The sequence below is a fragment of the Gymnoscopelus braueri genome (assembly GCF_963280865.1).
Source record: "Gymnoscopelus braueri genome assembly, chromosome: 15".
NCBI classification, from domain to species: Eukaryota; Metazoa; Chordata; class Actinopteri; order Myctophiformes; family Myctophidae; genus Gymnoscopelus; species Gymnoscopelus braueri.
In genome coordinates this window covers 36,704,507-36,716,841 of record NC_137620.1, presented here as the reverse complement: position 1 = coordinate 36,716,841, position 12,335 = coordinate 36,704,507, and the positions used below count along the sequence as shown (strand labels likewise).

Here is a 12,335-nt window from a genome sequence, read left to right as displayed (position 1 = left end):
ACAGTCACCTCAAACCATCAAAGACCTAATTTTGACCTCAGACAGGTCCAGAATCACCAGGAGTGTTTTTGAGTACGGGTTAAGTGACCACTACATCATTTTCTGTACCCGTAAAATTCAGAAATGTAAGATTCAGAAAAGGTGATAAGCCACTTGGTGAACCGTGAAAAAGTAACTTTTTGTTCCCACGTCTGGGCACTACTTTTTCAATGCATTTTTGCATAGATTACACCCTTGTGGACTTTAGGTAAAAATGTATCCGCAAAATATCCTGCAGTTTTTTGTCACAGGCCATAAATGTACCAAAATGTGATTTACAAAAATGTTTTTATGGTGATTGTTTTGCTTATACATTTATTTATATTCATTTTGCCAACACAAAATCTCTCTCAAACTGTCATTTATACGTGTATCTAACATATGAGACAAGTATTGGTGCATTAGTATACTCAAATGTGAATTTAAACCATGAAATCTAGCAAATGTCACAGGGATTTGATACTCTATACCAGGGGTGTCAGGCTCATTTTGGGTTGAGGGCCACATTGATCAAACGGTGGCTTGAGGTGGGCAGCCACCACGGGCACACACATACCACCTGTTATTTTATTGTGTGTGTGGGGGGGGACACACACCCCCTTTGCCCCTTATCTCCACCGATCACTGATTCAATCAACTTTCCATTCATCGACAATACTGATAAGATGAAATGATGTATGTATTTACTCTGTATCTATGGATGTGATGTATTTGATGGTGATGATGATTATGTATGATGACAACGTAGCCTATGTATTTACTATGACAGATGCAGTAGGCTAACTATCTATGCATGTGATGTATTTGATGATGAGGATGATGATGTAATTGCCTTAAAAAAATTGTGGCCAGAGTGATTTCTTACAAAAAAAACATCATATACATGAACGCACCACCCAATCATACCAACATTTTAACTGCATGTTGAGGAGCCTCTATAGAGCGCACTTCCAAAACCGCATTCACTTCTGACTGCTTAAACCGTCTGTCATACAAACTCTATTTTCCCCGCAGCTTCCTGATGGCTGCGCCCCACAACTGACACAGCCCTGGGCAGGCAATTTGGCCCGGGGAGCACACTTTTCTAGTTTAGGTAAGATCAGTAATGTTTTATGTTTTAATTGAGAAAATGTATATAAACATGGCATCTAAAATCAAGCCATCAATGTGAAAATAGTCTGTTCACAAACTATACAACCATACTGAACCTGTGAAAAGACAATGCCATGTATTGATGCCGGTATAGTCCTTTAACAACAGACTATTGGTGTAACTTACTTATTACTTACTTATTATGTCTTCTCTAAAGTAAAAAGGTTGATCCATGGAACATTGAGAATTGTAAGCAACCATCTATGGTCTATAACTGTGAGGCATTTGAAAAAAAAAATGGTTGATCGATGGAACAGTCACTTTTCACAGAAATTTTAATGTGATTAACAATATGAGTATAATATATAATGTACAAAGTAATTGTCTAATAACTGTGAGGAATTTGTGTTAATTCTCAACAAGATGTTGTCTGGGTAAGGGACTTCTCTTAGTTACAAGGGAGATTCATTAGCCTGGGATCCAGACTGATTCGCTCCACTCGGCAGATTTTTATCTCTCACTTCGCTACTCAAAGTGAGAAAAAAAAAGTCCCTGTAGTGAAAACACTAGAAATCGAAGTACCAGGATAGCGTGATGATGTTGACAAAGAGAGAGTCGAGTGAGAAAGCATTCTGGTCGGGATCATGGTCAAGCGAGCATTGGCAACAAAGAGAACGACCATCACTTTGGATAGAGCCAGCATGCTTAATTGAGTCATTCCACGAGACCGGTACAATTGGTGTCCCCTCTTACCTTTTTAAGTGTATTTTATCTATTGGGTCACCAAAATATTTTTTTAAAAGCTTTTTATCATCAATTCCTTTAATATTGTGTAAAAGATTACATATATTTCACTTTATATCAGAAATTATATTGCTTTTTTCAGTAGACACCACCTATTTTGTCCATTTTGTCATGTCCCCATGGCCTTCGAAAGTGACTTGAGATACCGGTATGACTTCTAACATTTTTAAAATTAAATCCATAAACGATGCCATTCACATAAAAAGCTGTGCTTTATTGCTGGTCATGTTTAGTTTTGTAATAAATAGATGATTAATCATTAAAATCGCATTATATATTATATATATCCCCTTAATCAGTAGTTTAGTGTAGTGGCCATCTTGAGTAAAAAATCACAACCCCGTTATTAATTTATTCTATATAATAATAGTGATTTAATGCCTGAGATGGGAAAATATGTTTTTCTGCAAGTTAAATATGTAGTTAAAAATGAAAACGGCCGCTTGTCAGGCAATACCAGCACTTTTGTTGCCAAGGAGGGCATGTTAAAACTGTCTCTCCCATTGCCATTCCAGCAAGTTATGCATATTGTTTTGCTAGTAATATACTGGCCCTGTAGTGAAAAGACGGCTTAAGTAAGGATAAAAAGACATTACTGCATTAAAAGAAATCAACAAACTATACTGTATAGTTGTATTCTCAAAGTGAGAAAAAAAAAGTGAATCAGTCTGGATTCCAGGCTAGAGATTCATGGACCTTCACAGACACATAAATAACAGCAGGGGGCACTGCTCTATCCGGCTTCATCCTGTGACCCACACAGAAGTTAAATGCAACCTCACGCTCTAAAACACCGGGAGACTGTGTGTCAGTAGGGTGACCAAATGTCCTCTTTTACGTGATCATGTCCTCTTTTTGGGTCTGAGTTTTTTTTAAATATAAATTCCTTAAAATGTCTGAGGTTTGCTTAGCGTGCCATGTACCACAGACCATTAAGCATACATATTTACAAAACATGTTCATGGGTTCTTAGAAATACGCTGGGAGCACACCCCAGGTGCTCTCTGGTTATTCAGACTGATCGGAGCGTTACAGAGTGTCAGAGCATATTTACAACAACCAAACACAAAGTGCCGATAGATGGACAAATCAAGCACATAACGTGCGAGCGGCATAATGTCAGCCTGAGCATTGCAAAAGCTGTGTGTGTACATATTGTATAAAATTGTGTTGCAGATTAAACATTTTCATAGGTTTCATAGATAGCTTCATAGATTGTCATCAGTGTTGTGTAAATTCATGTTTTTTGTTAATTTCAGACATTTAACCACTTAAACCTTCAATAAGCTACTTAGTGCGTTGTGAGCTTGTAGATCGTCTATTTTCGGCTAATGTTCCCCTGAGAATAGGGATGCTATAGGGTTCAAGTGGTTAAAAAAAAACATTCTATCACACAAAGATTTGGCGGACCCCCTATAGTAGCTCTGAGCTGAGGATCCCCTAGGAGTCCCGGACCCCCTGTTGAAGACCCCTGGTCTAAAATAAAGTATACATGATTAGAACATGCTTAAACATTTGATAATTAAGGTCTAATATTTCTACAATTGCTACAAAACCTGTATATCCAGTCATTTTGGGGCATAAACTAGAAGTTGAAAGATAAATTAAGTCTGATAATGATATACCGTGCATGTTCACATCATGTATACTTTACTTTAGACCATTTTTCATTTTTTTCTACATTTTGGACAAAATAGCCAATTTTACATCGAGGTGCCCAGATGTCCCTAGTGCCCACCTATCTGTATCCTGTAATATAGCTGAATAGTATGGGGTAGGACTACGCTACTGTATTTTAACATCAGTCATAATGGTGGTAGCCTACTTGGAGAAGCAAATATTTTCTGAGGTGGTACTCAGTGTAAAAAGGTTGAGAACCACTTATTGATTTCAAGAGTTGGGTCGACTAATTGGGTGATTCGTCACATCACTGTTTGGAAACCAATCCTGGGCCAGTTTTAAGACGTGTGTTTGGTGGGGATATTTTAAAGGTAGGGTATGTGATTTTCTTTGGTTAAAATAAGTGTTAAATAGCTCTATATTCTGATAGTACTCATAGGTATAGAGTGTTTGTTCAGTAAAAGGAGTCTCCTTGTCTCTCCAGCTCTTTATAAAACAGAAAATGCATTTTCGGAAGGATGCATTTTCCCAGGCTAATGGAAGTGATGACACTAAGAAATGAGCAAAATTGGAACTGGAACACTATAAAAATCAAGCTTAAAAATGAGTACTTTCTCCTGATTGGCTGAGATTTTGACACCTACCGGAAAAAATATTTTCTGTTTATTAAAGAGCTGGAGAGACGGGGAGACTCCTGTTACTGAACACACACTCTATAGCAATGATTACTATCAGAATATAGTGCTTTAACCTTTTAACAAAACTACTACTTTGGTTTTTGTTTTAACCAAAAAATATCAGTTACCCTACCTTTAAGTTTAATAGCCTTGGGGTACAATTGGCTTTGCACAGAAACATCTGGTAAAAATACTTTTTACTTTTACCCATAAAGTACATTTCAGGGCCTGTACTTTTTTACTTTTACTCAAGTAATTATTTGAATGAGTACTTCTACTTTTACCAAGGTAGTTTTTTTAAAGTTAGTAATTGTACTTCTACTCGAGTACAGAATGTCAGTACTTTTCTCATCTCTGCAGATATGTGATGCTTAAAAAGGAGACCAAGCAGGAGATGCAGGAGAAATCACACTGAAACAAAATACACATTTTGCTAGCAACCAACACAACAACAACAACAATAATAATAATAACTAGTAAAAGTGCTTCTCGGAGCACAGGTCTCCGCCAGGTCAGGTAGGTTATTGTGGCCTCCTGGTGGTGCTATAATAGGCCAGTGTGAAAAGGGTGCAATTTCCTCTTCTGCCTTTCCCGGCAATCAAACACTGCCTGTAATTGTTCATGATTTGAGGCAAATTTGTTTAGCAAAAATCGGCCTGCTGGTGGCGCTATAACAGGCCAATGTGAAAAGGGTGGTATTTCTTCCTTGGCCTTTGGAAGCCATTGTTAGCCAATTAGGAAGGAATATGAAAAATCGGACAGATCCGTCTTGATCACATTGTTACTATGTACCTTTTTTTGTGATCAAGTTTTTTTTTTTTTTTTTTTTCACATAGCTGGAGGATTGAACAAGCATGTCCTGCACAGTACTACTGTGCAGCTAATTCCAATGTACATTTGAACTGCCCAACAAGGGGTTCTTATTTGTACCTCCAGTTAAGAATTTCCCTTACTCCCCACCCCCACCATACATGGCCCACAGGTTGAACAAGCATAGACAGGGCAAATACATTAGTATACAAAATAAATACGTCAAAAAAAAAAAAGTCAGATATTTGCTATATTATGCTTGTTGAACATTTGACATTTAAGGCCTAATTTAAGAATTGCTATAAAACCTGTGGATGTCATAAACAATAAGTTGAAGAGTGCATTTTGAAGGGTTCAAATCATGTATACTTTACATTATTTTCCAAAGCATACTTTTATTATTTACTTTTTCACATATTGAAAACAATTGCAAATTTCAAACTGCAAAACATACACAATACATATCTGGTGTATGATTGAAGCATTGTATTTCCTTGTGATTATGGTATAAATAGGACTTGTTTATGTTACAGTAAGTGTAATGCAGTAATGCAGGTGTAAGACCTGTTGTGCTTATGGTTGTGTCATATGGTTTCAGGTATGTGAATCTGCAGCTGATAAAACTTGTCAATTAACTTGAAATGTGCTCTTAGCTGTAGCCAAACTACTGTCCTGTCTTTTATTATTGTCTCCGCCAGGCCGAAGGCATGGCGAGAGAGTATGTTTTACCCTCCGTCCGTCCGTGTGTGTGTCCGTGTGTGTGTGTGTGTCCGTGTGTCCTACAGTACATGTCCGTGTGTTAGCAGCTAATCTCCGGCACCGTTGGCCCGGTCGCTGCGAAACTGTGCACACACACTCCCTGGATGCCAATTCAGAACTGGAACCTGGATGCCAATTCAGATGCCAATTTTTCACATGGGCCTGTTATAGCGCCACCTGGAGGCCAATTTCACAAACACATTCCCACTAGGCCAAGGAAGAAATGCCATCCTTTTTCACATAGGCCTGTTATAGCGCCACCAGCAGGTCTAATTTAGCAAAACACATTTTTGGAACAAAATGCCTCAATCATGAATGCAGTGTCCGATTGCCGTGAACGACCTAACAATAAATGGCACCCTTTTCAAATTGGCCTATTATAGCGCCACCAGGAGGCCACAATAACGTACCTGACCTGGCGTGAAATGTGCTCTTAGCTGTAGCCAAACTACTTTCCTGTCTTTTATTATTACTGCTGTTTCTGCTGTGACACATGAATCTCCCATGGGGATTACATGCTTCTTAACCCATTTAGACCTGAGGCCGATTGTAGAAAACATTCAGGGCATATTTGCCAGCAACAGTCTATATATGGATATCCCCATAGATGGAGACAATCGACCTGCAAAGTCGTCATAGAGACCTAAACGTGCCATATGTACGGAGTCTGACATCAGCGAACCCTTCCCAGAAACTCCATGTATAGACATAACCATCACGTCCAGGACTGACGTCATGGTCCCATATTTGGGCATAACTGACATAGGCAGCTCCATATATGGAGACGTCTGACACTATCTGACATCACCATAGTGATGTCAGGACCGCAATCCCAGCAGTATAAGAGAGGCTCAACACACCTCGGTAGTTCAGTTCCAGCAGCGACTCCGAGCAACATTAACTAACAGAGAGAGAGAAGGATCAAGAGATTAACTAACAGAGAGAGAAGCATCAAGAGACTCCAGCAATAATCGAGCCTATAGCCTGACACATATTCTCACAGTGGATTTCGGATTTGGATAACGAGCCAGCCGATAAGAGTTTTACACCGATTCTAAAAACGCCTTCTGAATCCTCACCTAAGTTTTCTGAAAAACTTCAAATATTTATTCAAAAAAGAAATGTATGTTGCTATATACTGTACATAGCAACAACTAACCAAAATAAAAGGGGTTCCTGGATTGAAAGCTATAGTTACGTATAGGGGTACCCGGTCTAAATGGGTTCTTAAGGGACTTCAGGGCTTGATAATACTGCTTGCGGCACCCCAGAGAGCCTATACAGTATTTCTGTAGGTTTTTACATATTTGGTGTGACTGATGAGGCCAGGAGGAGAGTTGTAGTTGTTGTGGTTGATTGGTGAGCAGATAAGAGAAATATTGTCAGAAACTTCTTTATACTTTTTTGTTTATTATATGTCATTGGCGATTCATGGCTTCTGCATCATAATCTGAACAGTGACTTCAACAAGCTGCTGATTAGACCAGTTCTGGGCAGAACAAAAGGGACCCCCCAAAAAAACTAAAATTCATTAATTAATTAGGACCTGTCCTAAGGCCCTGGGGCTAAGCCACTGACCTATGAGAGCTGCCTCCGCCCCTGGGCTTGAAAAATGTAAATGTGATACCCTCACAATTGTGAAGTAACTTTTATTTTAGAAAATATGTATGCACTTTATTATTTAGTATTGTCCAGTACGTTTATTATTTTTATTATTCCTATGGTCACAAGCCAAAATAATATCAGCAGTGATTTACTGTAGGTCACTTGGGATGAGAAGCGGAACCTTTGTGTGTGCAGCAAGTGTTGCCTAAGGGTCCCCTTTAAGGTCTGGGTGCCTCACCCCTTTCCTTCAAAGGAAAATTAGGAACGCAAGTGAACGGTTCATGTCTTCATTCCTGTGCCTGTTTACATTGTTTTTCAGGTCAGTACACCGTGAAAACCATATTAAAGGGATATTTCACTTTCAAAAAAACTTTTGGTCATTTTACCGTTTACTCAGGCCTTTGTGATTCCCCCAGACAGTTTTTAAGTTGCTCGATTCAGTATTTAGACATTTGATATTCATTTTATCAGACACGCCCCCTTCCTATACAAACCCATTGTAACTTCAAACTCCATTTTAACCATGTTAGATTCTTCAAAAACACCCGTACTTGGTTCTGGTGACTCACCTAATACGCGAGGGGGCCATGTTTTTTCAATTAATTCTTTCATTTATTTTAAATATATTTTTTTGAAAATTGAAAAAATAAAATACAATAAAAAAAAACATTTAAATAAATGAAAAAAGATATCGGAAAAACACGGCCCCCTCACGCATTAGGAGGGCAGGGTGAGTCACCAGAACCAAGGACGGGTGTTTTCGACGAATCTAACATGGTTAAAATGGAGTTTGAAGTTACGATGGGTTTGTATAGGAAGGGGGTGTGTCTGATAAAATTAATATCAAATATATAAATACTGAATCGAGCAACTTAAAAACTGTCTGGGGGGCTCACAAAGGCCTGAGTAGATGATAAAATGACCAAAAGTTTTTTTGAAAGTGAAATATCCCTTTAACTTAACTCCTAAGGTTTAATATTTATGTGAAGAGACTGTGATGGGTTTTAATGACTGATTTGAGTGTTTAATGTAGATTTTAAAAGACGGTAAAAAGTCCGCAAATTGACGTGATGATTGATTGCATAATGGCGTCTCCCTCATGTAGTTCTTTTGAAGATGGCGTTCGCCTGGTTGTGTACTGAACACAGGAATGTACTTGTTTACATTGATCCACGACATTTCCAATGTTTGTTACCTGAACACTTGACAGATACATTATTGGTGAAGGGTTTTGTAATAATTATCTACAGCTAAAGTCTTATATTTATTTCATTACCTGGGGCTGAGGTGATGAAATGGAGATATTGAAGCCAAATGGTTATATTGTAAAAGTGAAAATATACAAATGTATTTTAAGGGACAGCAGCTCATACACACAACAGATATTCCAGACTCGCACACGCACACACACACACACACACACACACACACACACACACACACACACACACACACACACACACACACACACACACCATGCTCACCTTGAAGGTGCTAAAGACTTTGCTAAAAAGAGAGACGTAATTGCAGAATGGGGAAATGTTGATTTATTGTGATATTTGGTTGTATTATTGTGAATAAATGAGAGGAAAATTAGGAACGCAAGTGAACGGTTCATGTGCCTGTTTACATTGTTTTTCAGAGACTGAGACCAGTGAGGCATTGAACCAAATTCAATACTGTTGCTGTGGTACCCAATCTAGTTTGGAACCCGTAACATAAACATTTAACTTTAACACTAGAGGTGGACTGCATGGGGAGGGAGACGATTCTCCATTGCGGTTCATTGCAGGATCAGACAGGTCTAGAATCACTAGGAGTGTTTTTGAGTACGGGTTAAGTGACCACTACATCATTTTCTGTACCCGTAAAATTCTAAAATCTAAAGCTGACGGTCACAAAACAGTCAGATTCAGATCCCTGAAAAAGTAATAAGCCACGTGGTGAACCATGAAAAAGTTACTTTTCGTTCCCACGTCTGGGCACTACTTTTTCAATGCATTTTTGCATAGATTACATCCTTGTGGACTTTAGGTAAAAATGTATCCGCAAAATATCCTGCAGTTTTTTGTCACAGGCCATACATGTACCGTATAAAAATGTGATTTACAAAAATGGTGATTGTTTTGTTTATAAATGTATTAATATTCATTTTATACGAGCCATCATTAACCTACTGTTACATGCGCATTTGGGTTGAAAACATCCACAGAGAGATCGCTACTCTAATCTAATAGCAACCCACAGGCTTAGTTTGGCCAATTTGAGATGACAACATACAAAGGTTAGTATATTTGAGATAGTATTGATGCGCATTCCAGTCTACTATCCAGAGAGAGAGAGAGAGAGAGAGAGAGAGAGAGAGAGAGAGAGAGAGAGAGAGAGAGACGTATGTATGATGTAAACATGGCATCTAAAATTAAGCCATCAATGTGAAAATAGTCTGTTCACAAACTATACAACCATACTGAACCTGTGAAAAGACAATCCTATGTATTGATGCCGGTATAGTCCTTTAACAACAGACTATTGGTGTAACTTACATTATGACTTCTCTAAAGTAAAAAGGTTGATCCATGGAACATTGAGTATTGTAAGCAACCATCTATGGTCTATAACTGTGAGGCATTTGTGATCATTCTTACCGAGATGGGTCTGGGGAAGAGAGATCTCTCCTAAAGTTAGCAGGGTTATCCATGGACCAGCCACTTTTCATAGACAGACAGCTAGGTGCAGGAGACACGCTCTCCTGTTCTCCTGAGTAATTCCCCCTGAAACAAAACACACATTTTGCTATTAACACATCGGGTGCCAAACACGGTCTGAACCGTGTTTGCGCAGAGTAGCGGTCCGGTGCCGAACACGGTCCAGACCGTGAAATATGTCTTTTTGTTTTTTTCGTTTTTCTCCACACGGGCGGGGCTAGAGCAGCTCTGGGAGTACCCATTGTGATCTTGAGAAGGATAGGCCAGATAGATCACCGGAAAAAAAAAACATGGCTGCCATCCACTTCCTGTCTATTTCCTTCTTTAAAACACCTATATCGCCGAATCTGTTTCCGGTGGGGAAAACCGGTCATGCGCGATGCGCGATCCCCCCCCATTGTAACTCGCGAGTGAAATGTTATCGTTCCAGGCTGTAGCCAGGGTCATCGCGCAACATGAATGGATGTTTTTTTTTACATGGATTTGCTCCTCGTGGAGTCTAGAGCTTTAAACAGCAAAGCGCAGTCAATGGGGAGAATGCTGGCACCCAACGTAAGTTGTTATGAAAAAATGCTGGCACCTGATGTGTTAACCAACACAACAGCAACAACAACGACAATAATAATAATAATAATATTGTTGAATTGAAATTGAAAAATGATTATAACTTTTTTATTTAATGTTTACGTGATGAACATTGAATAGTGTGAGCAATTGCCTGTTTTCTATAACTGTAAGATATTTTCGGATCATTCTCACTGTGAATGTGGTACTTTTCTTTTAAAGTAAAAAAATGGTTGATCGATGGAACAGTCACTTTTCACAGACATTTTTATGTGATTAACAATATGAGTATAATATATAATGTACAAAGTAATTGTCTAATAACTGTGAGGAATTTGTGTTAATTCTCAACAAGATGTTGTCTGAGTAAGGGACTTCTCTTAGTTACAAGGGAGATTCATTAGCCTGGGATCCAGACTGATTCGCTCCACTCGGCAGATTTTTATCTCTCACTTCGCTACTCAAAGTGAGAAGTCTGTTAAATGTAGTGAAAACACTAGAAATCGAAGTACCAGGATAGCGTGATGATGTTGACAAAGAGAGAGTCGAGTGAGAAAGCATTCTGGTCGGGATCATGGTCAAGCGAGCATTGGCAACAAAGAGAGCGACCATCACTTTGGATAGAGCCAGCATGCTTAATTGAGTCATTCCACGAGACCGGTACAATTGGTGTCCCCTCTTACCTTTTTAAGTGTATTTTATCTATTGGGTCACCAAAATATTTTTTTAAAAGCTTTTTATCATCAATTCCTTTAATATTGTGTAAAAGATTACATACATTTCACTTTATATCAGAAATTATATTGCTTTTTTCAGTAGACACCACCTATTTTGTCCATTTTGTCATGTCCCCATGGCCTTCGAAAGTGACTTGAGATACCGGTATGACTTCTAACATTTTTAAAATTAAATCCATAAACGATGCCATTCACATAAAAAGCTGTGCTTTATTGCTGGTCATGTTTAGTTTTGTAATAAATAGATGATTAATCATTAAAATCGCATTAGATATTATATATATCCCCTTAATCAGTAGTTTAGTGTAGTGGCCATCTTGAGTAAAAAATCACAACCCCGTTATTAATTTATTCTATATAATAATAGTGATTTAATGCCTGAGATGGGAAAATATGTTTTTCTGCAAGTTAAATATGTAGTTAAAAATGAAAACGGCCGCTTGTCAGGCAATACCAGCACTTTTGTTGCCAAGGAGGGCATGTTAAAACTGTCTCTCCCATTGCCATTCCAGCAAGTTATGCATATTGTTTTGCTAGTAATATACTGGCCCTGTAGTGAAAAGACATAGTTATGCATATTGTTTTGCTAGTAATATACTGGCCCTGTAGTGAAAAGACATAAGTAAGGATAAAAAGACATTACTGCATTAAAAGAAATCAACAAACTATACTGTATAGTTGTATTCTCAAAGTGAGAAAAAAAAGTGAATCAGTCTGGATTCCAGGCTAGAGATTCATGGACCTTCACAGACACATAAATAACAGCAGGGGGCACTGCTCTATCCGGCTTCATCCTGTGACCCACACAGAAGTTAAATGCAACCTCACGCTCTAAAACACCGGGAGACTGTGTGTCAGTAGGGTGACCAAATGCCCTCTTTTACGTGATCATGTCCTCTTTTTGGGTCTGAGTTTTTTTTAAA

The 12,335-nt window shown here is 38.5% G+C and overlaps 1 protein-coding gene across 4 annotated transcripts in view; it reads right to left on the bottom strand.

Moving 5' to 3' along the window:
- The window catches only part of LOC308102479 (NACHT, LRR and PYD domains-containing protein 3-like), a 75,331-nt gene that overhangs the window by 29,702 nt on the left and 33,294 nt on the right, over nucleotides 1–12,335 (bottom strand). For all 4 annotated transcript variants that reach the window (XM_080452221.1, XM_080452220.1, XM_080452222.1 and 1 more), the window contains one exon: nucleotides 10,052–10,177. In XM_080452221.1, coding sequence (XP_080308347.1) covers nucleotides 10,052–10,177 — 126 coding nt within the window. The remainder of the gene's footprint in view (nucleotides 1–10,051; nucleotides 10,178–12,335) is intronic.